This window comes from Lepidochelys kempii, chromosome 11 (assembly GCF_965140285.1).
Source record: "Lepidochelys kempii isolate rLepKem1 chromosome 11, rLepKem1.hap1, whole genome shotgun sequence".
NCBI classification, from domain to species: domain Eukaryota; kingdom Metazoa; phylum Chordata; order Testudines; family Cheloniidae; genus Lepidochelys; species Lepidochelys kempii.
Genome location: NC_136390.1, coordinates 13,416,210 through 13,443,476, shown reverse-complemented (window position 1 = coordinate 13,443,476; position 27,267 = coordinate 13,416,210). Strand labels below are relative to the sequence as shown.

At 40.0% G+C, this 27,267-nt stretch overlaps 1 protein-coding gene across 2 annotated transcripts; it reads left to right on the top strand.

The window, feature by feature from the left end:
- Window positions 1-331: 331 nt before the first annotated feature.
- Window positions 332-26,859, top strand: LMLN (leishmanolysin like peptidase). 2 transcript variants are annotated; one of them, XM_073305191.2, is made up of 17 exons: window positions 332-525; window positions 1,748-1,845; window positions 1,938-1,968; window positions 2,374-2,456; window positions 2,714-2,831; window positions 3,822-4,000; window positions 6,589-6,694; window positions 6,918-7,012; window positions 10,261-10,378; window positions 13,549-13,656; window positions 15,218-15,294; window positions 16,038-16,148; window positions 17,241-17,373; window positions 18,360-18,519; window positions 20,184-20,314; window positions 21,154-21,364; window positions 23,094-26,859. In XM_073305191.2, the coding sequence occupies exons 1-17, from the start codon at window positions 379-381 to the stop codon at window positions 23,192-23,194; spliced, it is 2,007 nt and encodes a 668-aa protein (XP_073161292.1). In that variant the 5' UTR covers window positions 332-378; the 3' UTR covers window positions 23,195-26,859. The 2 variants fall into 2 exon arrangements, with proteins under 2 accessions (XP_073161292.1, XP_073161294.1); XM_073305193.1 differs by lacking the exon at window positions 23,094-26,859 and having other exon boundaries at window positions 21,173-21,260.
- The last annotated feature ends 408 nt before the right edge of the window (window positions 26,860-27,267 follow it).

Below are 27,267 nucleotides of genomic sequence, written 5' to 3'. Positions count from 1 at the left end.
CCCAGCCCCGCCCCGCCCGGACTACCCACCTCCCCTGAGCCCAGCCCCGCCCCGCCCGGACTACCCACCTCCCCTGAGCCCAGCCCCGCCCCGCCCGGACTACCCACCTCCCCTGAGCCCAGCCCCGCCCCGCCCAGCCCAGACTATCCACCTCACCTGAGCCCAGCCCCGCCCAGCCCAGCCTGGACTCCTCACCTCACCTCAGCCCAGCCCCCAAGGACAGCGATTTGCTCCTGCTTCTAGCCCGCCCGTTGGGTGTCACCCCTAAAAGCCAATCAGACGCTTCTCTCGGCCGGAACCCGCCTCCTCCTCCCCTCGGTTGGCTGCTTGGGGCGGAACGTGCTGCCACTCACTCGCTCCATAAAGACACAGCGGAAGATGGCGGCCGAGCCCCCCAGCCGGGACCGGGTGCCGTACGCTCGGCCGCCGCTCTCCGCCCTCGCCGCTGCGCTGCTCCTGCTGGGCTGCAGCCCGGCCCCCGCCGCCGCCTCCAGCTGTCACCATGGCGTTCCCAGCGGCGGAGAGGTGAGCGGGTCTCCGGGGCCGGGGCTCGGCGGGCGGCCCTGGGGGGGGGGCTCTGAGTGGGGCACGGGGTTTGAGGTGATTGCGTGACGCGTGGGGCCCCAGGCGGGGCGGGGTAGTGCGGGTGCCCTCTGTGTCATGGGCGGGGGCGCCAGCGGGGCGTGGAGTGTCCTGTGCGTAATGGGCGGGGTATGGGGTGCGCTCTGCATAGGGGCTGGGGGTGCCCTGGGTTGGGAGGGGTATGGAGTGCCAGCGGGGCTTGGGGCGCTCTCTGCGTACAGGGTAGGGACGGGGCAGGGAGTGGGTATGGGGTGGTGCCCTCTCTGTAATGGGGAGCAGAAGGGTGAGGAGTGGGAAGGGGTAGGGGGTGCCCTCTCTGTAATGGTTGAGGAAGGGGTAAGGGATGGGATCGGGGGGGGGGGGTATCGGAGCAGCCTGGATAAAGGGAGCATGGGTGGCATGGGGTGAGGAGGATTGGTCGAAGGGTGGGAGAAGTGGGGACCAGGCTACCATGGTATCTGGGTGGGTTTTATAGAGATCTGTGTTAGGAGTCAGGTGGTGGAAGGATGTTGGAATGTAATGGTGCTCCAGTGAGAGATCTCAGTAATGCCATCTGCTTTGAAAAATGGCTCTGCTGAAGCTCTGCGGAGTAAACTCAAACTAAAGCAAACAGATGGCAGATAATGAGATCATTCCGGAACAATCAGTTGGAAAGAAAACTGCTTATTTGATATGGCATTCCAGGTTTAAATGCTTTGGTCATAATCCTGTTACTTCTAGGCCTGATCCTTGCTGAAGACATTTGAGGCAGCTACCTGGAACTTAAATCAGAAATTCGAGAGAGTAAATGTAAATAGACAGTCAGGGCTTCTGCTGCAGTCAAAATTATACGTTTAGCCACTTCTGAAACTGTCTTTTAAAAATTCAGACAAGTTTAGTCAATATATAACTAACCCAAGTAAGAGGAGATAAGGGTTGTGTGTATGTCTATGTGGAAGTAAATACGTTGACTTTTGGGATGCTGTCCAGAGTACTGAGTGATCTCTGATTAGGAAGGTGAGTAGTATTATTATTTTCATTTTATTTTAAATCAAGAGCCTTTCAATATGAAAAGCTCTTGATTTAAAATAAATTTTGTAATTCAGAATTTGTAAATACCTGTCAGTTTAAAAAAAATTGTAAATATAATTTGTCAAATCAAGTTCTCTGCTCCTGTTTTTACCAGGTTGTCTACAAAGTTTATCTTAAGGAAAATCATGTTCTCAAGAGAAATGTTGATCAAAAACTGAGAATTAAGACTATATATGACAGAAGTGTTGAAGAGTAAGTATAGTGGTATTTTTCTGTAGTTTTGAAATATAGATAATATATTTTTACATCAAAAGGTTTCCTTTTTTTTTTTTTTTTTTTTGTAGTTTGCTCCTTGAGAAACGACACCTTATAAAGGTATGTTACACTTGTTTCCCCTTTCTATTTGGGAATGTTATGTATGGCATTCCGCTGTCCCAAAAGCTATTCCACAATGTGCTGTACATCAGTTATCTGCTATTCTTTACTCCAAAAATGTCTGGTTTCTAGTGGCACTTTGTGTATAGTTTATAAAGAACTTTGGGATCCTTCAGAGTAACTATATATTACTGTCAATATTATTGCTGAGACTGCAGTGCCATACAGTGGCTTAGCTGTACTTAAGACTTCAGCAAGTCTTCATGTCATGCCATCTGTTCTTCTGCTGTGCCTTCATGTTTAGCAAATGTCCTGTAATGGGAGAGTTAGTGCTCCTAGGATACGTTTGTACTTGTATTGCAACAAGGAGCCCATTGTTTGTATTTTTGTTTTCGTTAAATTTAGAACAAACTTTTCCCCCAAGCTATTTCTTATTTGGAGAAGACTTTTCAAGTCCGCAAACCAGCAGGTACTATTTCACTAAGCAGGTGAGTGAAGGTTTGTTTACTGTTTGCTATGTTGATATTTAAAATAGTTTGAGTGAACTTTAATATAAATGTGGAACAATGTCTTTTTTTTCCGCTACAGTGTAACAGGAGCCTCTTGCAAGTAATATTTCTCATACCAAAACCTTACACAGTAATATTGTAGCATCTATTTCAGTATCTTTAGCTGCCATGAATTATTTTACAGCTTGCCTTTTCACTTATAAAATAATTTTGACTTTAATCTAAATTAATTGAAGGCAATGTGCAACAAACCAGTATTTAAGGAAGAAAGATGACCCTCATAGATATTGCCGAGGAGCCTGTGCAGAACACACAAGATGTGGCCCAGTTATAGTTCCTGAGGAACACTTACAGGTAGTTCAAACCAAGTGACATTTACTTAGCATTCTAAATTTTATGGTTTGTGAAGATTACTAATAAAGTTAATATTAATATGTTTGACCTTTTCTATGTAGCTTTTACTTGTGGGAGGTGATCAGATTTGAGCAATAAGACACAATACAATCTGAGGCAATAGCAGAGTTTCTCTGATTATATTATAGAGCCAAAAGTCAAGTGAAGCAATCCTTACAAAAATAGCTGTAATTGCATTACAGTGCGTTGGTGTGGAGCGTGTATCAAAATTATGCAATATAAATATTACAAATACTAAGGAAAATAGATTCAGAAAGGACATTGTTGAATATTAAGCCCCAGATATTACCAGAGTTCTAAAGCCATTTCATAATACCACTTATTCAGCGTGTCCAATTTTCTAGAATTAATTTGCCATCATAGGGTCCAGTTGTGAAGTTTTTACTCATTCAAATCTTCTGTTGAAGTCATGTTGACTCATTTTCGATTCATACTAAAACACATGATTAGCACTTCTCTTACTTGCTCTGATCATTGTAGCTTTACAACCTTGATAACATTTTTCAAATGTTTTGTGTAGCACTTTTATTTAGTTTATTTTTAAATTAGTTGAAATTTCATTAAAATGAATTGAGGGACACACTTAATGAAATGCAGTCAGAACCTCTAGTGATAAGTGTGCCTCAATTTTTGGATGTCCAAGTTGGAGACACCATAAAAAGGTCTGACTCTGAAAGTGCTGATCACCACCTTTTTAGTACACTTCGTATTGGGCACCACTCAAACTGAGGAATCAAAATCACTAATCACTTTTTAAAACTTTGACCCTAGTGTATTCACCCAGTCCACAACAGGGATTCTAATCTTTACTTGGCTTAAAAGAACAAATATTTGTGAATGGCTTTAAGATTGGCATATTACATTTCTAAGGATTTAAGTTATTTAGGCTAATTATTTCATATCTTTCCCATTTTAATTGCATTATCATAGCAATGTAGGGAATGTAGTGAAAATGAATGGCATTGTGGACCTGCTGGTTTACCAGACCAAGAAGGAGTTCGAGATGCCGATTTTGTACTTTATGTTAGTGCTCTTACTACTGAAAGATGTGGTCAGGAAAATATTATTGCGTATGCAGCCTACTGCCAACTGGAAGCAGAAATGGACAGGTAAAAATTCATTCCAGGCTAATTTTTACGGAGTAATAATTTTTTCAGGTCTTTGCATTCACTGCTGAAATCACTAGATTTATCTGTTCTGCTGAGTGTAATGGGTTGTTGGTTTACGTCTTATGTTCCTAAAATCTCATGCTTCATGGCTTTAGCTGGTCACCTGCACGGGCCCAGAAGGGACTTCCCCAGTGTATTCTGGGTTTTTGCACTGAAGCATCAAAGATGGTCACAGCTGGAGGTGGGACACTGGATGTGGTGGGCTGGTGCCCCAATGTAGCTCTGAGCATTCTCTCTCTCAGCTGTTCAACTGGCTGATTCTTGCTCATGTGCTTATGGTCTAACTGATCACCATATGTAGGTTTGGGAAGGAATTTTCCCTCAGGTCAGATTGTCAGTGACCTTGTGGGGTTAGCAATTTCCTTTGCAGCAGGGGTGCGGGTCACTTGTGGGATTATCTGAGTGTATATCATTTAATCAGTTCCCTGCCATTGCAGGGACCTCAGGCATTGGTTCACCTGAGTCCCTCTTATTATCAGCCTATGGCACAACAGTCCAGTCTCCTGTACTTGTAATACTTAGGTCTAATTTTGGTTGTTGGGTTTAGCGTGTGAGTGCTGGATGATGTTGGTGGCCTGTATTATACAGAAGTTCAGACTAGGTCGGTGGCTCTCAACTTTTCCAGACTACTGTACCCCTTTCAGGAGTCTGATTTACAACTCACTTAAAATCTACTTGCTTACAAAATCAGACATAAAAACATAAGTGTCACAGCACACTATTACTGAACTTTCTAATTTTTACCACATAATTGTAAAATAAATCAATTGGAATATAAATATTGGATTTACATTTCAGTGTATAGTATATAGAGCAGTATAAATAAGTCATTGTATGAAATTTTAGTTTGTACGGACTCCGCTGATGCTTTTTATGTAGCCTGTTGTAAAACTAAGTAAATATATAGATGAGTCGATGTACCCCCTGGAAGACCTCTGTGTACCCCCAGGGGTACTTGTACCCTTGGTTGAGAACCACTGGACTAGACCCAGTGATCTCTTCTGGCTTTAAACTCTAGGTTTCCACTACAGTGGAACATGGTAGTTCAGACAGGTTACATGTTAAGAACTAAAACATTAATTCTCATGTCTCTCCTTGACACAGTGTACTTTGAGATTTTGCAAAACAATATTTTGCTTTAAATATTATTTTTCAAGTACAAATTATGCTAACAGGAATATTTTCAGTATTTATTAAACTAAACTTTATTAATGCACACACACACACCAAACTACACTAACCCCAGAGAAGCTGGGACATAACTGAGTCAAAGCTAAACCTCCGTCCTTAATACGCATACTGTATAAAGCTTCCATTGAAGTAAATGGCAAAACTTCTACTAATTTAAATGGGAGAAGGATTGGGCCCCTTATCTGCAGAATACATGCACCTTGATCTTGCAATTGTATCCATTATCACCTATGTGGAGCCTCATGGAAGTTGATCTGAGTGATGCACTTTGTCTTAAATCTCCATGCAGACAACTAGCTCCCACTCGTCTGCTTCTGCCTGAAGTTTTACAAGCTTAAGCAGAGCAAAAATCTCTTTATTTTAAAATAGATCAGGGGTTTTCAAACTGGGGGTCATAAGGTGGTTACAGGGGGTCATGAGCTGTCAGCTCCATGGGGCTGACAGCCCAGAGCCCCCATTAAATTAAATTACCCCCCACCCATTTTTATTTTATAAAGGGGGTCACACTCTGGGGCTTGATGTGTGAAAGAGGTTACCAATACATAAAGTTTGAAAACCAATGCCCTAGAGCTCCTCGGTGTGGGTAGAAAAGAGGTCTATGTTTCTGCTGCAACAAGTCAGTTTTTAAGAACAAATACTGGCCTTGTGGGACATAGTTCTGCAGTAAAGCAGTAGCTTGACCTAATTTTTAATTTTATTTTTAAATAGTGTGTGGGAGGGGGGAATTTATTTTGGGTGGTCAAGTAAGGGAGCTGAAATAATACTCCTTACCCTCCATTTGAGGTTTTAAGAGATAGCTGGTTGTCTTTGTTTTCTCTCTCTTATTATGGCTATAAAACAGAAGGTTTGTAATGGAAATGGACTGACTGACCCTGAGCTTCAGTTGTGCAGTGTCTGCTGCTAGATTGGAATGCTTTTATTCGATGAGTTAACTCGGTGGCTTTCAACCTGTGATCCACGGACACCTGTGGGCCCACAGACTGTCTGATTTCCAAAGGTGTCCACACCTTCATTCGAAATCTTGTAAGGGTCCACAGATGAAATAAAGGTTGAAAACCATTGGGTTAACTTATTGACCTCCAATAATTACACACTTTTTGCCTGCTGTGTTTTAGTGTGTGTGTGCGTGCACACGTGCTATTGCTGGTAATCTATTCAGGAAAAACATTACATGGAAGGACTTATCTCCAAAAGAGGGTGAAAAGTTATTTGCATTAAATCAGATAAGTGTTTCTAAGTTTAATTTGTTACCTTCATATTTAATGTGATTATTTTTTAAGTTGCCCAGTATTTAATCAAAATCCAATTTATAAAACAAAGCAATGTTTGTCTTCCAGGCCAGTAGCAGGATATGCTAATTTGTGTCCAAATATGATTTCTACTCAAGCTCAGGAATTTATTGGCATGCTGTCTACAGTGAAACATGAAATTATTCATGCACTGGTAAGACTTGATATTTTAATGTGTCATTTCCTTACATTCTCCCAGCTAGTTTATATAAAAAGGAATGCACTTAGTTTGCATCTTTCAACATCTGTGTTAATTGCCTTCAGGTATTATATTCTCAACATATATTTTGGGGGTTGTATATTGGTCTTTTAATGGCTTTTAGTATTCTAGATGAATTAGTATTGTCTAAATATGCTTTTTATTTACCTTTTTGAAGGGTTTCTCTGCTGGGCTGTTTGCATTTTATCATGATGACGATGGAAATCCTTTGACAGCAAGATATGCAGATGGGCTTCCATCTTTTAATGACAGGTATATTTTTAAATCCTTGAATCCTCTTGGTTTAACTTGACAGTGTCCTTTCATTTTTGCAAGAATATATTCTGGCTGTCAGCTTCTTGAAAATCAGAGTTGTTTCCTTTGCAGAAATGTTCTTTCTCTTCACACTCAAACATTAGTTTCATTTTTTGTAGAGTTGTTTCATTTGTGGCATTATGCTTTTTTGTGTTTAAATATAATTTTATATACATGCACAAATACAAACCCACCCACCAAACGTGGGGGGAAAAAAGGTCAGATTTAGGATGTTAATTACAGGGCTACCTGCACCTTTGCCTCCATTGGTGGTCTGTATGGGTGCACTCCCTCAGGTGTCAGGCCTCATGCCTTCACCTATTTCAGAGTAGAGTTTTACAGTTCTCCAACTCTTAGATTGGGCGTTGGGCTACAGTACACTGTGTATTAACCATTCTTATCCGAATTCAGCAAACCTGCAGGGGTATCTGTTGTGCCATTCTTCCCTTTGGGAGTCTGACTAGTGTACACAGTGATTGGGCAGCCTCCTTAAATCAAAGTATTGCTTTAGCAGTAGGAACAAAGAATTTAGAACAGTGGTCCTTAAACTGTGGGGCATGTCCTCCAGAGGGGGGCGCAGAGGAACGTTCGGGGGGTGGGGCCTGGGTCAGCCCTCACGGGGCATGGGGAAGGCTTGCCACTCACCTCTGCCATAGCTGTGGCTCTCAGCTGTGGCTTCGCTCCCATCCCCAGCCTTGGCCCCTGGCTGTGGCTCCGCTCTCGGTCCCAGTCCCAGCCTCGGTTCCTTTTCCCCAGTCTGTGCCCCCGCCCCAAGCTGGGGCCCCACTCTTGGCTTGGTTGGGGGGCGGGCAGGCAGGGGTAAGGTGGGACAGACAGTGAAAAGTTTGGGGACCACTGATATAGAGAAAAAGGATTGTAAAACAATAAATAATCTATAAGCAGTGGGATGTCTGTGTGTTTGTCTGGTTCCCCGGAACTATTCCCTTTTCTGAGAGCATTCCTTTTTAAACCAGCCAGAGTTCTTTTGATCTGCTGTGTTCCCAGCCTTTTCCTGTCCTGGGATTGTCTCTTAACTCTCAAGGGTTTGCTGAGAAGTTGCTTACCTTGAGCCATTCTTTCTCTTCGGCTTGTGTTTCCCCACAGCCTCCCATTAAACCAAAATATTCATACTATAAACAGCCCAGTAACCAGGTCAATATACAGTATTCATAAACTATGAAAGAGCAACTCCAAATTAGTCATATAGGGTCTATTGAATCTGGCAGCATAACTTCAGCTTTATTTCCCCCATTCCTCTACACTATACGTAATGCTAAGTAGCTGTAATGCCTACAATTAAACTGTGCTGATTAAACATTGACAGAATCCTATCAATTTTTCTTAAACTGACCACTTCACCTGCTAGCGATTCTAGGGCAATCTGTTCAAACTTGGGGATTCTGAATATATGAAATCTTCCTAGACTGCAAAGAGTTGGAGGTCCTGTCATATTGAAATGGGACTTTGTCTTCATTTTTCAAGAAGATCTCAAATTTGACCTAAACGTTAATCTGCAGTAATTTGGTCAGTTTTCATGTCTGTTCCTTAACTGGTACCACCAATAGTTAGTTAACTAAGGGCCTTCCTGTCATTGAAATACTACGGTAGAATACAGCAGTTGTTCATAACTCTTCAATATTATTATTCTGTGTGTTCAGTAATGGACAACTATTGTATAATACTGCAGTCCTCTCAGGTCTTGCCTCTGAGGTCTGCATGATCCGTCACTGTGGATCAGTTCAGTGGTGTATTTAAACATACACCTAACTTTAAGCACGTAAGTAATCTTACTGAAATCAGTGGTACTATATTCATGATTAAATTTAGGCATATGCTTAATTACCTTTCTGAATCAGGGTTTATTCTTCATATATATCTTATATTGAGTAAACTCAATCACAATGATGTATCATATGTCAAATGTCATTGTAATTTAATTTACTCAGTATAAGATGTCCATCTTCCAAGGTTTTTAAATATAGAATCACAGAACTGGAAGGGACCTCAAGAGGTCATCTAGTCCAGTCCCCTGCACTCATGGCAGGACTAAGTGTTATCTAGACCATCCCTGACAGGTGTTTGTCCAACCTGCTCCTAAAAATCCCCAATGATGGCGATTCCACAACTTCCCCAGGCAATTTATTCCAGTGCTTAACCACTCTGACAGTTTGGAAGTTTTTCCTAATGTACAACCTAAACTGCACTTGCTGCATTTTAAGCCCATTGCTTCTTGTCCTATCCTCGGAGGTTAAGAACAACATTTTTTTCCTCCCTCCTCCTTGTAACAACCTTTTACGTACTTGAAAACTGTCACCATGTCCCCTCTCAGTCTCCTCTTTTCCAGACTAAACAAACCCAATTTTTTCAATCTTCCCGCAAAGATTTTCTAGACCTTTAATCATTTTTGTTGCTCTTCTCTGGACTTTCTCCAATTTGTCCACATCTTTCCTCAAACGTGGTGCCCAGAACTGGACACAGTACTACAGTTGAGGCCTAATCAGCACGGAGTAGAGCGGAAGAATTACTTCTCGTGTCTTGCTTACAATACTCCTGTTAATACATCCCAGAATTATGTTTGCTTTTTTTGCAACAGTGTATCACTGACTCATATTTAGCTTGTGATCCACTATGACCCCCAGATCCCTTTCCTCAGTATTCCTTCCTAGGCAGTCATTTCCCATTTTGTATGTGTGCAATATGTAATGGCACTGTGGAGGATGATTTCTGCATGCCTATAAATCTCATTTACTAATTTAAAAAAATCACAATACACTTTCCTGTCTTTCAGTTAATTTAGATATTTTCAGTATAACTAAACAATTTTGCAAGTGTTTTCCCTTTTAGTAGTGTAAACTCATTCCTTCATGCAATTTCTGCAAGTGAAAGTTCTTAGCTTTTTATATTCTTTCCTGATACGTACAATATATTTTTATTAGTGCATAATAATTCTGAAAATATCTCTTTAGTAAACTTCTTCAGTTTGGCTTATTACAAAATGTGAATTAGACTTACAACTTGGAAAATATTACTCAGGAGGAAAGTTGCCGAGTTAAACTACTTCATTTTCAATAAGGAATTAGAGTACGTATTAAAAGGATACTGAGCACTGTTCCTTTATGGAAGGTAATGTTCAGTTTTGGAGTGCAGCCTAGGTTTATTGCCTAGATTCTGGTAAAACATCTCTAATTAAAACACTCTCCTTACAGTCTAGGTTTGTATCAGTGGAGCAACAAGGTTGTTGATAAAGCAGTTAGGTTATGGGATATACGAGGTAATAAGATGCTGCGCCATGACGTATTTCTTCTGGTAACACCTCGAGTAGTTGTAAGTACTGATTATCTTAAACTTCTTTCACACTGACAGGTTTCAGAGGAACAGCCGTGTTAGTCTGTATTCGCAAAAAGAAAAGGAGTACTTGTGGCACCTTAGAGACTAACCAATTTATTTGAGCATGAGCTTTCGTGAGCTACAGCTCACTTCATCAGATGTTTACCGTGGAAACTGCAGCAGACTTTATATACACACAGAAATCATGAAACAATACCTCCTCCCACCCCACTGTCCTGCTGGTAATAGCTTATCTAAAGTGATCAACAGGTGGGCCATTTCCAGCACAAATCCAGGTTTTCTCACCCTCCACCCCCCCACACAAATTCACTCTCCTGCTGGTGCTAGCCCATCCAAAGTGACAACTCTTTACATAATCAAGTCGGGCTATTTCCTGCATAGATCAAGGTTTTCTCACATCCCCCCCACCCCCATACACACACAAACTCACTCTCCTGCTGGTAATAGCTCATCTAAACTGACCATTCTCCAGGTTTAAATCCAAGTTAAACCAGAACATCGGGGGGGGGGGGGGGGGTAGGAAAAAACAAGAGGAAACAGGCTACCTTGCATAATGACTTAGCCACTCCCAGTCTCTATTTAAGCCTAAATTAATAGTATCCAATTTGCAAATGAATTCCAATTCAGCAGTTTCTCGCTGGAGTCTGGATTTGAAGTTTTTTTGTTTTAAGATAGCGACCTTCATGTCTGTGATTGCGTGACCAGAGAGATTGAAGTGTTCTCCGACTGGTTTATGAATGTTATAATTCTTGACATCTGATTTGTGTCCATTTATTCTTTTACGTAGAGACTGTCCAGTTTGACCAATGTACATGGCAGAGGGGCATTGCTGGCACATGATGGCATAGATCACATTGGTGGATGTGCAGGTGAACGAGCCTCTGATAGTGTGGCTGATGTTATTAGGCCCTGTGATGGTGTCCCCTGAATAGATATGTGGGCACAATTGGCAACGGGCTTTGTTGCAAGGATAAGTTCCTGGGTTAGTGGTTCTGTTGTGTGGTATGTGGTTGTTGGTGAGTATTTGCTTCAGGTTGCGGGGCTGTCTGTAGGCAAGGACTGGCCTGTCTCCCAAGACTTGTGAGAGTGTTGGGTCATCCTTTAGGATAGGTTGTAGATCCTTAATAATGCGTTGGAGGGGTTTTAGTTGGGGGCTGAAGGTGACGGCTAGTGGCGTTCTGTTATTTTCTTTGTTAGGCCTGTCCTGTAGTAGGTAACTTCTGGGAACTCTTCTGGCTCTATCAATCTGTTTCTTTACTTCTGCAGGTGGGTATTGTAGTTGTAAGAAAGCTTGACAGAGATCTTGTAGGTGTTTGTCTCTGTCTGAGGGGTTGGAGCAAATGCGGTTGTATCGCAGAGCTTGGCTGTAGACGATGGATCGTGTGGTGTGGTCAGGGTGAAAGCTGGAGGCATGCAGGTAGGAATAGCGGTCAGTAGGTTTACGGTATAGGGTGGTGTTTATGTGGCCATTGTTTATTAGCACTGTAGTGTCCAGGAAGTGGATCTCTTGTGTGGACTGGACCAGGCTGAGGTTGGTGGTGGGATGGAAATTGTTTCCATGGTGGTGGGATGGAGGAGGTATTGTTTCATGATTTCTGTGTGTATATAAAGTCTGCTGCAGTTTCCACGGTAAACATCTGATGAAGTGAGCTGTAGCTCACGAAAGCTCATGCTCAAATAAATTGGTTAGTCTCTAAGGTGCCACAAGTACTCCTTTTCTTCTTTCACACTGTATCTGCCCTGATTACCATCAGATACTTGAACTTCGGTCATTACTATCTTGTTGATAACAAAAATGTTAATTTACCGGAAACTAAAAAGAAAAGAATTCTTGACCACATAACCTGGTTTGGGTCAAACTTTAAAGAAAATCATACTCCTAGTTAATTGAGGGATATTTAAATAAAATGGAAAACAGTTAATTGGCCTTGAGGTGTAAGGGGAGAAATAATTGAAATGCAAAGAGAAAATTTAGGGCTTGAGTAGAGATACTATGAAGGATAGAGCAGAAAATTAAAGCTGATTTTTAGTGATTAAATGGACCATCCCATCCTACTCACATCTTGTTTCCATAAAGTCTGATCCTGAGGCTTTGATCACTCAATTGCTATTGACTTAAGTGATAAGGCCCTTAATCCTTTCTCTGTTCAATATTCATCTTTTTTCGTATGACCTGTATACCTTTTCCTTTCCCATTTAAATACTACTTGTTTCCATGTATTCCTAATTCTGCCTTTAATGAAGTGTCAGAGTTGAAAAATTTAATCATACCTTTCCTCTTGTTTTAGAAAGTATTCAAAAACATTTGAGACCCTTTCTACTCAATGCTCCCTCCACCCCACTCTCTCTGTCTTTCCTCTCAAATTTTAACTTTTAATTTTAAGGAATTTGAGGACAGAAACCAATCAATAAGTGAAACAGAACTACAGTACTTTCACCCAAACATTAATTTTAGTATTCTAGGCTATTTGCAGAAATTCTAGTCTAACCTTTACTTTCAGGAAATTGAACTAACTATTTGTAGCCCAACTCTTAAAGCTATATTTAAAGCTGTACTACTAACTATAATAAGGGGCTTCTGCTCATCCTGGTTACTGTCATATTGTGTGGTGGGAGCTGGGAGGGCAGGCCACAAATCTTAGACAACATTGTGATGCCTGTTGGCTAATAGCAGTATGTTTTGATTTTTCTCATCGAAAATTCCACCAGAATCTCTCTTCTCATGGAAAATTTTGATTTTGAGAGAACCTCATTTTCTGATGTGAAAATGTTTTGTTCGGAATTTCTTGAGCATACCTAATTGTGAAGGGGGGCTATTTGATGAAAGCTTATTTTCTGTGAAACATTGTTTTCAGATGATCCTGATATAAACTTGGAATAAGTAAGTAGTATGGTATGTTACTTATTAGTGGCTAACAGCCAGATTGCTGGATTCGGTACTAGGAGACTCACTAGCTTGTTAGAGCTTCAATAAGGAGAAGTCCTTCTGCAGTCAAAGGAAAATAGCAGACTGTGGTAAAAGGAGGACATTAAAATGGTTCTTTTTTAAAAAAAAAAAAAAAAAAAACTTTAATCAAGAAGTGCATACCTGAGTTTGTTTCTCAGTATTTTTAGAATGGGGTTGTAACAACAGTTCTGTTTTGTAGGAAGAAGCTCGGAAACATTTTGACTGTCCAATTCTAGAGGGAATGGAGCTTGAAAACCAAGGTGGCATGGGTACAAAGCTCAATCACTGGGAAAAGCGATTGTTGGAGGTTAGTGCTGGTAAATAATTCTAAATATACCTATCTTATCACTAAAGGGGATAAAAAGGTAGATTTTCAATTTTTCAAGTGTATCCATAGATCTATTGGAAACCCACCAGCGTTAAACTTAACTGAAATACATTGCAAATAAGTAAACTGTGCACATTAAACCTCTATTCATTCCTAAACAACTCTCATACCATTCTCCAAACCCTTAATTCTGAAGGTTCACCAGTTCCTAGAAAGACAGTATCAAATGATAAACAATTGGAGGTTCACTTTTCTATAGTTGTTTACCTATCTTCCACAATTTGCCCTGTATCTTACACAATTTGCCCTTTATTAGTGTAATACAGCTATGCAGTGATCCTAGTTTAATTTGTTTTATGTACTTCGGTACCAACTAGTCTCTTCATAAGAAAACTACATTTATAAGGGCACTCTTGAAATTGATCTTTGTTTCCTAAGTGATTGTATCTGGGGGAGAGGGGAGTGGAACTTCCTTTTAGCCAACTTATCTTTTTGTCATCCCCTCTCCTTCTACCTTTTTGTCTCAAATCCTGGAGCGTGCAGTTTAATCACTACCTTGACTTCATAAAATCATAGAAATGTAGGGCTGGAAGGCACCTTGTGAGGTCATCTAGCCCTTTCCCCTACGTTAGGGTAGGATTAAATATATCTAGACATCCTTGACAGGTGTTTATCTAACCCAGTGGTCTCCAAACTATGGGACATGCCCCCCTTAAGGGGGTGCAGAGGAACATTCTGGGGGGCACAGCGGGGCCTGGGCCAGCCCCCACAGGAGGTGGGGAGGGAGCGCTGCTCAGTCCTGTTTTGCCCCCAGCTCTACTTCAGCTGTGGCCCCGCACTCAGCCCCAGCGTCAGCCCCTTACCGCAGCCCAGCTGTTACCCCAGCTGCCAGCCCCCACGGCGGCCTGGCCCTGGCTCCATCCCTGGCTCCAGCTCCAGACCCGCCCCCCAGCTGTGGCCCCAGTCTCAGCCCCCTTACCCCTGTCCACATGTCCTCACCCCCACAGGAGCCACAGGCCAGGCATGACCCTGAAAAGTTTGGGGACCACTGGTCTAACTTGTTTCTAAAAACCTAACAGGGGGATCCACATCTTCCCCAAGTAACCTGTTTCAGTGCTCATCTGTATTTCCATGATCCCCTCCAGTCTGGCTTTTGCCATCTCCACTGTGCAGAAATTCCTCTGAACAAGGCAATTGACTTTTCCCTCGCTAAGACAGTGGTCATTTAGACTATTGGATTGTTCCTTTTATAGTACAAATGTTAGTGACCTCGTAGTCATGGGTAAAGCCACAATATCAAATCAGTGTTGTGTGTTGTGGAGGTAAGCAATAAGGGAACACATTTCGATTTCAAGATTTCCTAGGGAAGTTGGTAAGAAAAAATTAAACGTTTTTGGAAAATACTTTAGTGTCTCTTAACTTGCAGTGAAATTTTATCTTTATGGAAAAATAACTTTAACTACTTGTCAGGGAAAATGTGCTCTGAAAACACTATGAATCACTTTTCAGAAGCTTCCTAACAGTTACTGGTAATTTTCAGAATGAGGCGATGACTGGATCCCACACACAGAACAGGGTCTTCTCCCGGATTACCTTAGCATTAATGGAGGATACAGGGTAAGAGTGAAAAGACCAAATGTTGTTAGTCTTCAATTTCAGACCTGTGTGTTTTCAAGTTATAAACAGTGAAAGTACTGTGGAGTTCATGCACTTAGAGATGTTGCAGTTGAATGAATACAACTTGCTTTATGTAAAAAGTTATCCAAGATATTTGGAATAGCACTATATTGTTATCTTCATTTTTCTTCAGATGTCTCTTGAATGCTATCTATCATTACTCTGTCCATAAAGACTACACCCCCATGTGTATCTGGTTTGTATAATCAAATTATGCCTTTAGTGTAAAATTCTCCTTGAAAAGCCGTATAGGAGATCTTCACTGTCATTCAGCTCTTCTTACAGGTACAGAATTTCCATGCCTGGAAGGAGGGCAGAATCCATCAAGATTTAACCTGTAGATATGAGAGCAGAATTTCCCCTTCATATATGTAAGCCGTTTGGGCAATTAAATTTTTTTGGCATGTTTTATCCATTGTACAATACCAGATGTGCATCTCCTGCTGAATAAATGGTGACTACATTAATAAATAAGACAAGTTTTTGCTTTAATTCAGAAGAGCAATCTGTAAAGTCAGAAGGAAATATTCATATCATTTATAGAAATATACACAAGGGGACATAATTTCCTTGTTCATTCACTGAAAATTTTAATGTAGGTTAAAGTTTTTTGAATGGTCTTCTGCTGATTGGTCAGAAGACCAGTTTCTCAGTTGTATTTCCATTTCACAATATCTTTACAGCTGGTATAAAGCCAATTACAGCATGGCAGAGAAATTAGACTGGGGACGTGATAAAGGCTGTGACTTTGTGATGAAAAGCTGTAAATTTTGGATTGACCAAAAGAAAGAGAAGTAAGAACATACTATTTTTTAAACGCAGTGTTCATGTTCATCTGTATGTTTGTCTTCACTCATATTATAAACTTTTTGAAATATGTGGCTGTTTAGTGGCGTGAGCCAAAAGTCCGATGAACTATCCCACTCATTGCAATGCGTGGTAGCTTTTTTAAATCAGAAGAGTTCAATTTTAGCTGCAACAAAATTTCCAGTCTGTCTCACCAGAGTGCTACAAAATCATTTGACTTGCAACAGAGGACAGATGGCCTTGACAATAAGTATTCTCTGTAGATGTTCCCTGCTTCCCTTTAGCATGTATCTCAATATGATGCTTTGGAACCTGTTGAATTTGCAGTTATTGCAGGGTGCTTTTTCAGTGTTCATCTACATCTTTCTCTTCTGTTGTGTAGACCATGAACCCACTTTTATTAGGTTATGCAAGATTAATAGTTTGGCTTCCAGCACTAATATCCTTGCTTTTACTGTCTTTAATTTTTTTACATCTAATCTTGAAAAGTGGCCATGCTATTACTTTGCCTCCATTGAATTGGAAGTACAAATTATAGTACTCTTAGAAGTCTAAATATCTGATGCATCTGCAACAATGAAAAGTGGGCTAAAGTCCTTTTCAAAATCAGGCCTACTTTGGGTTTAGTTCTAATAGTATTTTAGATACTCCTTGGAGCTCATTGCTCTGACCCATGGGGGCATATCTCGCTACACTTTGTATTAGCAGGCCTTCTCAAATTTTTAATCTTTTCACCCGCTTAAAAATTTATAAAGACAATAGCAAATTTCACATGCTTAAAAATTTGAAGACGATAGCAAATAATTAGATCTTCTAGATGAGTAAGTGCATCCTAGATGAAAGACTTTTTTATTTAGAGAATATTGTGTTGGTAAACATATGGATGTGTTTCCCATGACATTCAAGACCAATCAAATGGCAATAATGAGCTTGGCAGCCAACCAAGAGACCAGTGCCCAACACATGATGGACCATATGAGGGGTGGAAAAGAGACACCCGGCCTTATAGAATTGCCTAGCAAAAGCAATTGATGTAAATATGATCTCATTCAACTAAGATATTCTTTCCTCTTTTGAAGGAGGCAATCGGTGAGCCCATACTGTGACACTCTGAGGAGTAATCCACTGCAGTTAACTTGTAGACAGGACCAAAAGGCAGTAGCAGTGTGCAATTTACAGAAATTCCCAAAGCAGTTACCTCAGGAGTATCAGGTATGATGCATCTTACTCCACGGAACAGCTCAATTATTTTTGTTACTTTGGTCAGGGGTTCTCAAATTTCATTGCACCGGTACCCCCTTCTGACAGCAAAAGTTACTACACGACCCCATGAGGGGGGACTGAAGCCTGAGCCCTGCTGCTCTGGGTAGAGGGGCCAAAGCTGACGCCTGAGGCCCTTTGCCCTGGGTGGGGGGACTAAAGCTGAAGCCTAAGGGCTTCAGCCTCAGGCTGGGGCCATATAACCTGACCTCTGCCATCCACCGCTGAAGCCGAAGCCTGAGCCCCACCGTCCATGGTGGTGGGCTCGGGCTTTGGCCCCAGGCCCCAGCAAGTCTAATGCCCGCCCTGGCAACCCCATTAAAATGGGGTAGCAACCCACTTTGGGGTCACAACCCACAGTTTGAGAACCGATGACTTAAGTGGTGCAAGAGGTAGTGATGACTTAGGGTGTAGCATTCTTTCCCTCTGAGTTGGTACTGAACTAATATGTGAAGGGGATGTGTGTTGCTGAAAGTGCCCTATTTCAGAGAAGTACAAATGACATCATGACTATTTATGGTCATTAGAAATCTCATGTTGGTCTCTTTCGAAAGAACAATGTTAATCTGGCACTCTGACCAAATTCCATCGTTAAGTCGTTGCATGCTCCTACATGAATTTCCCTGGAAGATTTTCTATATATGATATTTCCTCAATTCCTTACCTAAACTGCTGCCTGATATTGCTGTGCATTGCTAAAATAGTGTGGTTTCACTCCGGAGGTGGCTATGATTTGGTAGGAAAAGTGATTTATCTCCTGTGTGCACATATGTGTATATATCTGCAGAGTTACTTAAAATAGACTCCTGTTAGCAGTGCCTATGTGCAGCACCACTGATGTTGGAAATTTGTAATTATGATAGATTCGATAAAAGCTAAATATACACTTGTCCTTGTTGAACAAACTATTTCACTGCCTCCTTTTTTTTTCCCCCCAGTACTTTGACAGTCTTAATGGAGTACCATCAGAAGATTTGCCTTATTATGGCGGCTCAGTAGAAATTGCTGACTATTGCCCCTTTAGTCAAGAATTTAGTTGGCATTTAAGTGGTGAATTTCAACGCAGCTCAGATTGTAGAATAATGGAAAATCAGCCAGGTCAGTTTCCAGTGAAGTATATTTTCGAAGTGTTGTTCTTATAGCAGAATTCACAAGGATGGTCTTATCTGGATACCCACACATTTCCAGTTAAGAACATTCTTTAGAAAACAAGCTTCTTTGCTGTTTTCAGTCCACTTTCCATTGTGTTGTTTGTTCAACAGACCATTTTTTCCCTTCCTTTCTCCACTCCCGACACTTTCCTTTTAGTCTTCATTTTTTTTCATGTACAGATGGGGCAGGGTAAATTATATTGAACAGTTGCCATCTGATTCTCCTGATGCACTCCTGCCTCATTTGATAGTCTGAATTTTTACACTGCTGAATTGAAGAAACAGATTGACAGAGCCAGAAGATTACCCAGAAGTCACCTACTACGGGACAGGCCCAACAAAGAAAATAACAGAACGCCACTAGCCATCATCTTCAGCCCTTAACTAAAATGTCTCCAACGCATCATCAAGGATCTACAACCTATCCTGAAGGACGACCCATCACTCTCTCAGATCTTGGGAGACAGGCCAGTCCTTGCTTACAGACAGCCCCCCAACCTGAAGCAAATACTCACCAGCAACCACTAACCCAGGAACCTATCCTTGCAACAAAGCCCGTTGCCAACTGTGTCCACATATCTATTCAGGGGATACCATCATAGGGCCTAATCACATCAGCCACAATATCAGAGGCTCGTTCACCTGCACATCTACCAATGTGAGATATACCATCATGTGCCAGCAATGCCCCTCTGCCATGTACATTGGTCAAACTGGACAGTCTCTACACAAAAGAATAAATGGACACAAATCAGATGTCAAGAATTATAACATTCAAAAACCAGTCGGAGAACACTTCAATCTCTCTGGTCACTCGATTACAGACCTAAAAGTGGCAATACTTCAACAAAGAAACTTCAAAAACAGACTCCAACAAGAGACTGCTGAATGGGAATTAATTTGCAAACTGGATACAATTAACTTAGGCTTGAATAGAGACTGGGAGTGGATGGGTCATTACACAAAGTAAAAATATTTCCCCATGTTTATCCCCCACCCCCCCACACACACACACCCCCGCGCTCTCCTGCTGGTAATAGCTCACCTTAAGTGATCACTCTGGTTACAGTGTGTATGGTAGCACCCATTGTTTCATGTTCTCTATGTATATAAATCTCCCCACTGTATTTTCCACTGAATGCATCCGATGAGGTGAGCTGTAGCTCACGAAAGGTTATGCTCAAATAAATTGGTTAGTCTCTAAGGTGCCACAAGTACTCCTTTCTTTTTACACTGCCAGTGACTCAGTGGCCTTACTGGGATGGTAAATTAGTACTACTAGTGTACAGTTTAGCTGGCAGGCATACATGTGCAGTCAGGTGGAAGACTTATTTAGTTTAATGTTAACAGAAGTTGATTTATTCCAATGGATATTAAGCTGTTTCAGGTAGTATAATGTTCACAAATCATGGAAATGGTGTCCTGGCATTTTAGTCTAACATCCTATGAGCAGTCTGAAGAGTTAGGTTTTCTTTTTGGTGTTTTTTGAAATTGCCCTATGGATCATTTACTACTTGAAGTTCATTTTCTTTACTAATTTACAGTAGGGGCTTGCTGATCTTTTAACAAAGCTGAGTTAACTCTTCAAAAATGTGTTCCTCTTTCCTTCAGATCCTTTCAAAAACTATGGTGCAGAGAAATATGGACCAAACTCTGTGTGTCTCATTCAGAAATCAGCATTTGTCATGGCACAGTGCAGAAAAAAACTCTTTTACCCTGACTGGGGCAGTGGATGTTATCAGGTAAGGATGACATTTTAAATAAATTTAGAAACCGTTAAAAAAAAAAAAATCACACCTTTTATAAAAACTCAGAATTTGTTTAAAAAATAGGTTAAGATTACTTAATATGACAAGCTGTTTTTGTTAAATAACCCAATAATTGTATGCGTGCTTTAAAAATAGCTTCCTAACAGGAGCATGTAATTTAAACCATCCACTGGAAGTTTAATAAAAATAAATAAAAAAAGATTGATGTTAAGAACATGGCTAGAGGACAGACCTAGGTGTTAGTTATCTCTACCACAGACTTCCTATGAATGACTTGTCCAAGGTCGTCTTTGTGCCTCAGTTTCCCTAGCTGTAAAATAGGAATACTTATTTTTTTGTTTTGTAATTTATATTGGGATGGCATCCTCACAGGATGTCTAGCTTAATTTGTTTTGTGAGTCCCATTTAGTTTAGGTGGAAGGCACTGGATCTATGAAAGTTATTTTTCATAATCATTTTCTCAGCTGTACTAATTAAAGAATGGGTTCAAAAATATTCTTGGCACAACTGAAGATGCACTTGTATAAAATCATTGGCAGTATGTAGATGATGATGATAGTAATTCTTAATTCAGTGGTTCAGTCAGTATAATTGCATAGAAGAATATGACCAAATCCTTGAAACAAATAGCAGATTAAAATAGTTAATTGTTCTAAAATTAGCAATGTGGGTTTCCAGTTCATCTGTGCGTCTCCAAGCCAGTTTGTGAACAAAATTATTTACTTATTAGAAGAATCTATAAACAAGTTTGGATAATAAACAGTGACTTATGTTTAAACATAACAGACCTAACTTGGTTTCTTTATTTTAAGGTTTCTTGTTCTCCCAAAGGGCTGAATGTTTGGGTCAAGGACACAGCATACTTGTGCAGCCGCTCCGGTCAAGTGTTAACTGTTAGCATTCAGATGAATGGATGGGTACATGCTGGAAATCTAATTTGTCCAGCTTGTTGGGACTTTTGTGATTCCTGTCCTCCTGAACGGGATCCTCCAGCTTCTAACATAACAAGGGCACTATCAATTGGTAGGTTGCCTTATGATTTGCTTATGTGAAATAAAGATAAGTAAAACATCTTAAAACTTCAGAGGATTTTGTCAGTTGTTGGAAAATATTAAGTGCTACAGGATTTCAGCATTATAACTCTTCTTAAATAGCTTGAATGGTTTGTACTTTGATTAATTAGATTGAAAATTGAAATGTAGATGTCTTTGTGGAAAAACTGTATTGACTGCCAAGTAAATCAAAATGGAGGGGCAAACCCTCCCTTCCTCTCTATTTCAAAGTCCTAAAAACTTTGAGAAGGAAGGGAGCAGAGCCAGAGTGGTGGTATATTAATACTGTATGGTCATGTTTCTGCTGGTCTGGGGGATGGTTGCTTGGAAGAAATATGGCTGAGGAACAGCCACTTCATATGGTATAATCTCTGGCAGTCCTCCCAGAGATGTCTCGGTAGCCTATGGAACTTCCAGTAGACCACGAGGCACTTGTGTGTTTGGAAGGTTATGACTCTCTCTTGGAACCTCTACGGGCCTGGACTCCTGCTTGTAGTCCCTAGTGGGATGTTTAACACTTTTGTAATTTCTCCTGTAAACTTGACCTTATGGGGATAAGATAACACAGAACACGTATAACCACTGTTTAGAGAGGTGGCTGCATGAGCATCATATGTTAATAACTGGTGGTCTTCCTTTACTGACTTGGAGCTTTCATTTTATAATAATTTGTTTTGCCTGGCTGCTTTCTAAAATGAAAGTTATTAACAGAAAATCACATAATTTATCTTATTCACACTAATGGTATATTACTTTCCCATAACTCCTAAAATGTTCTTTAGTCCTTAGATATGCTGCCCATATTCCAGCTTGGGTAACTACATTGTCTCTGTGAACCTGCCGTCTAGTCTCAGTTGAATATGCTATTTCTCTTCAACTCCTGTCCTTAAATTTCGATATAATTCTGTTGCAAACTGTTAAAACAGCTGTTTTTGTTCCATCCTGGAAGTGACGACATTTCAGTGATTAGTGAAGGAACTAGTGTATAGTTTGTAAAAAATTTTCTAGGATGAAAAGAATTATATAAATTAATATAAGGTAAATTAACTTGAGTTCTAGTATCTTCTTTAGGTTTAACCCAGTGTATCCTGTATTCTTTGTGTATAGAGATTATTGAGAACAGATCTCTGAAACTGCTGGTTATGTTAGTATCACCCACCGTCTTATAAATCAGTAAAAAAACATGCAGTAGGAACTTAGAGGGACAGGTATTTTTGCAAGCTCCCGCTTTCAGTTCCCCCTATTTTTCTTCCTGTTCTTTTATTTACCTCAGTTCTGTGGTTTGGTTTTCAATGTTCTGCTTTTATGGCAACCTAAATCAGAATTATTCAGAAAACAAACACTTGTGAAAGCCTGAGGCACTGTTAAAATGTTGATTCTACCCACTCCCACTTTTACCCCTCCTGCTCCTTTTCTTGCTGTGTTCAGCTATTTTCTGACCATTTTCCTAACTGCTAATCCTTAATCAACTGTAGAAGCAATACAAAGCATGTCCTGTCCTAGGGGCTAATCATGTTGTTACTGCAGAGTTCCTAGCCATGGAAAGCTAATATGCATTAACATAAACAGTATTTCAAATGAAGTTTGTATGTTTTCATGCCTTTTTTTTAACTGAAATTCATGCTTGTTAAATTGTTCGCTATTCTGTGTCTCAGGTGTGTGCATTTTGTAAACTGTATTATCTTTATATTTGACTTTAGATTTGTGCTCCTGTTCCTCCAGCCTGGTTGTAACTCTCTGGCTGTTGATGGCTAACTTGATCCCCTTGCTGGCAGGATTTCTTCTGTGTGTATGGAGTTAAGTGTGGGTAAAAAAGGTACTTACTACAAGACTTCACCACCATGCTGCATTCGTCGGGTCAAGAGCGCTACCATAGTGCAACATCTTTGCAGGCAGCAGTCTCACGCTGAATGACTGCCTTTTGGTCTATCTCACTATGGCTTGTAGCCAAGAAGGTGCTGACAACAGCAGCTAGCTTTTAAGAGGAGACAAAGTTTACTATATTTTCTCAATAAGTGCCAGTATTTTGTGAATTCAGACCTTTAATTTTAATAGTAACAACTTTTGAATATCAAATGTGCTAGCTGCATTAGGCAACTGGCAACGCAATCATTAGTGATATATATGTGAAACCGTAAGAATGCTTCTTGGATTTTGTTTTGCTAAATCCTGTGTGTAAGTGGTAGCAGGGTGTTTGGTTGTTTTTTTTGTTTTAGCATCCTCAAACTGGAGATATACCTCAACGTTTCCGTAGTCAAAAGCCATGTAAAAAATCAGTTGCCATTGCTGCTAGGAACGTAGACTGAAATGGGCTTTTACTAACTCTTGCCGTTTCAGCCACATGCAGAGAGAGAGACACGCACAAACACACCCAATTGATATTCTGGCATTGCTTCCAAAATACTGTTCCATACTTTGAAACTTATGATGAATTGATGGTATATTTTTCATGAAATTGGTTTCTTTACATTTATTGAAATATTTTAGGAATCCCACTTCAGCTTTTTGAAGCCCATTCTCGTTTAATGTGTGTCAGTTATATGAAAATTGATGCACTAAATATTTGAAACTTGCCAGGGTAACTTTAAGAAGGGGGAACACTGATGCACTTTTGATGGGATGGTCAAAATATTTCCCTTTACTACAGTAGTTTTTGTCCTTTACCTTCAATACCAGTGTTCAGATTGCAGGATCGGGGTGAGGTGGGTGGTGGTGGTTGTTTTTAGACACTTCATGGGTGTTCAGCAGTGAAGTAATGAAGAGTTCTATTCTGCATAGATAATGTGAACACACAACATCTGTACTCTAATTTGACTTTCCTTTGAGGGGAAAAATAATAGTGATGGCAACTGTAGTAAACAAAGACAATGTTGACTATTTTTAGGCCAAAACAAGACTAACACACTAAGAAAACTATAGACTGGCTCTTCTGATGGACATGCGGCTGATCTCTAAAATGATACTGGATATGTGAAGATTTAAAGTATTGCTATGAAAACAGCTGTTATTTAAAACCAGGGCATACTGTGCTATAAAGAAGCACAGGTTAGCGGTGGACAAAATCTACTAGATTTAGGGAAATGTGTAGAACTTCTGTGTCTACAGGATGTCTGCTCCTGGGGGCACTTAAAGATGCAAACTTGCCCATATTTGAGCCCTTTGGACTTACAAATAAGTCTTGCTTGCCCTATTCAGTTTGTTCATGGTGATAGTTCTGATTCTCAGAAAACTGTTTCCATTACAGATGTGAGGGGGCAGGAGTGCCCAGCATTTCCAGCATATACCAAGACGAGGAGGATAAATATCTTTTAACCTCCCTTTAAGTTGCTATAAGGCAATGGATTTGTCAGGGACTTGCTCCCTCTTTGCAAGGAAAAAACGGTGGAGATAGGGAATAAAACCCTTTGGTCACAGATGAACTTGTTCTTTAATAGGGAGAGTTTTCATTATGGTTATATGCATGTTAAAGAAAAATCTCTTTATATGGCTGCTGCATTTTTTTTTAACATTATCCTTGTAAAAATAGGATTTTTGTAATGTGGCCAATGTCCCTGAACCCTCAGTTTGCTACACAAGTTAAAACTGCCTTAAGGAATCACAACTGAGAATCCTTTGCATTGGGCTAGTTCCAAGTTATACACGCTGCTTTAAATTATATGAGGCCTAAATTAGCTTTAAATATGTGTTTTAAAAAACTATAAGAATTAGGGATAAAATGTTTTAAACACATACAAATTTGGATTAAGACACTACAAATAATGAACAGACTGATACATTTTAATATATACACAATGCAATGATGGTGTGAAATGGTTCCTTGAAAACGCATAATACTTTGAGAAGATTTCTTAGGCCCCAGAGGTTGATATTGTATCTTTTGTCTGTCGTGCAATAATAGAATTTAAGTAGCATCACTCAACAATGATGCTTTTTATACTTGAACATTTTTCTTGGTTATTTTTTCTTAATAATGTAAAATATTTGCACTGTCTCAACTTTCTGATTAACTTTATAGCTGTTAAGCATTTTTACCAGTGTTAATTTATTGCATTTGACATTTGATATCCTGATCTCCTGTCTGTACAAATGTGAAACTTGCTATCTTTGAATGAATAACCTTGTCTTCAACAGAACAGTTATCTATCCCAATTGCTTAGTCTTTCCTCTGAGAATTTTAGTGAAACATGTAAGAAAGCACTGACTTTTCAAGTCACCTTACATCTGAATTGTGTACTATATAGTAAGTGAAAGTGGCCATCGTGCATTGTAGAGGGAGAACTCACCTACCTGTCAGAACTTCAAGGCAGACTTAACAGTACTCGCTGAGTAGTTGTTTTAATGTATCCGGTGAAGTAAAAATATAATTGCCTTAATAATCTGAGATTTCAGTCATGATTTCTGTGAGCACATGCAAGCAGTGAAGAATCCAGCTGTGAATGGTAGAATTGGAAGTGACTTCCTGATTTTTGTAGAAAAAATGTATTTGAACAGGTTAAATCAAACACTTGATATTTTTATATTAGTAAGCTAATGACAGGTAGCCCCATTGTCGTAGCAATGTGATGGCTGATAGATGTAATGAGGTAACCTTTAAGGTGAGAGTGAAGGCTGTCAATAAAATGGAAATATCCCTTTCCATCTCAGAAGAAGTAATTGAATAAAACTGCCTACCTCAGTTTTCTATACTGCCTTAAATTTAAATATTCAACATACTGTTAACTTCCAAATCTCAAGCTGAATAAGTAAAAACATCTCAGGTTTTTAAGAGCAGAATTAGAATAGGAAGCATAAGCCATTTCAGAATATGCAGCTGAAAGTCCTAGTTTAAACAATCATTTAGGCAGCCTTAAGTGTTGTCTACCTAACGAAATTGTCAGTGTTATTTTTCTAAAATAACCTGTAGGAAGCTACTCTAGTTTCCTAGTTGCACTTATTCTGTGATGTACTTATTATTGCATCGTGTGTGTATTATTTCCAGCTTTCTTCCTGGACTAGCAAATAAGTTACTTGACTTGCTATAGCTGTATTTTCTTGATTTATATAATATATAGAATATTTATTTTGTAAAACACTACGTGTTTGCTTATAGGGAAAAAAACTCTCATTTCTCAAAGGTGTTTCACAATTTTTCCCCTAGTTTTAATCTAAAATGGTAACGGAAAGTTCAGGTGACCTAGATTTGAGGAACACAATAGTGGCAGTGGTCTCAAAGAATTACAGGGAGAGAGGATAGTTCTTGGTCAGACAAATTGTATGCAATGAGCAAAATGCTCCAAACAACCAGGCAGTTCTGTTACTTCAGTGTTCTGCTCTCCTAAATGAGCTGACTCCTGGGACTTCGGAGTCTGGATCCATTGCAGGTATCTAAGGAGAATTTAGCTCCAGTGTCTTACTTGGCGGCTGGTACAATGTAGTTTATCTTTTTGATGTGCACTAGTAAACTAGGAACAAATATCTAATCTAAAATCATGTGTCAACTGTCCTTATTTAGGAGGGACAGTGCCTATTTTCAAATATTTTTTGTCCTGAAAGTTTTTCTACACTAATGTATCTCAGTGCAGCTGGAGAGGTATATGTCGTTCTTTTCCAGTTCATATTTATGTCAAGTTGGTGAACTGTGGCTGAGCAGGATAAGGCCCTGACTCTGCAAAATGAGATGGATGGGATGTTGTGGGTGCAAGAGTCTGTATGTATATATCGCTTTGCAAGGTTAGGGTTCGTGTGCATACACTGAGTGGTATGTTTGTGTGGTGTATATAGCATTGGGCCTATGTGTAAAAATGTCACCTTTTTGAAAAATAAAGCTTATTCTGAAAAAAGAATTATTTTGGATGAGAACTGACTGTGACCTTGAGTATGTGTTTCCTATTTTAG

Excerpts from the sequence above, each read along its gene's own strand:
- LMLN (XM_073305191.2), top strand. The coding sequence starts at position 379 with ATGGCGGCCGAGCCCCCCAGCCGGGACCGGGTGCCGTACGCTCGGCCG. Across the intron at positions 7,013-10,260 it reads CTTCCATCTTTTAATGACAG|TCTAGGTTTGTATCAGTGGA; the intron begins GTATATTTTTAA and ends CTCTCCTTACAG. Across the intron at positions 21,365-23,093 it reads AACAAGGGCACTATCAATTG|ATTTGTGCTCCTGTTCCTCC; the intron begins GTAGGTTGCCTT and ends ATTTGACTTTAG.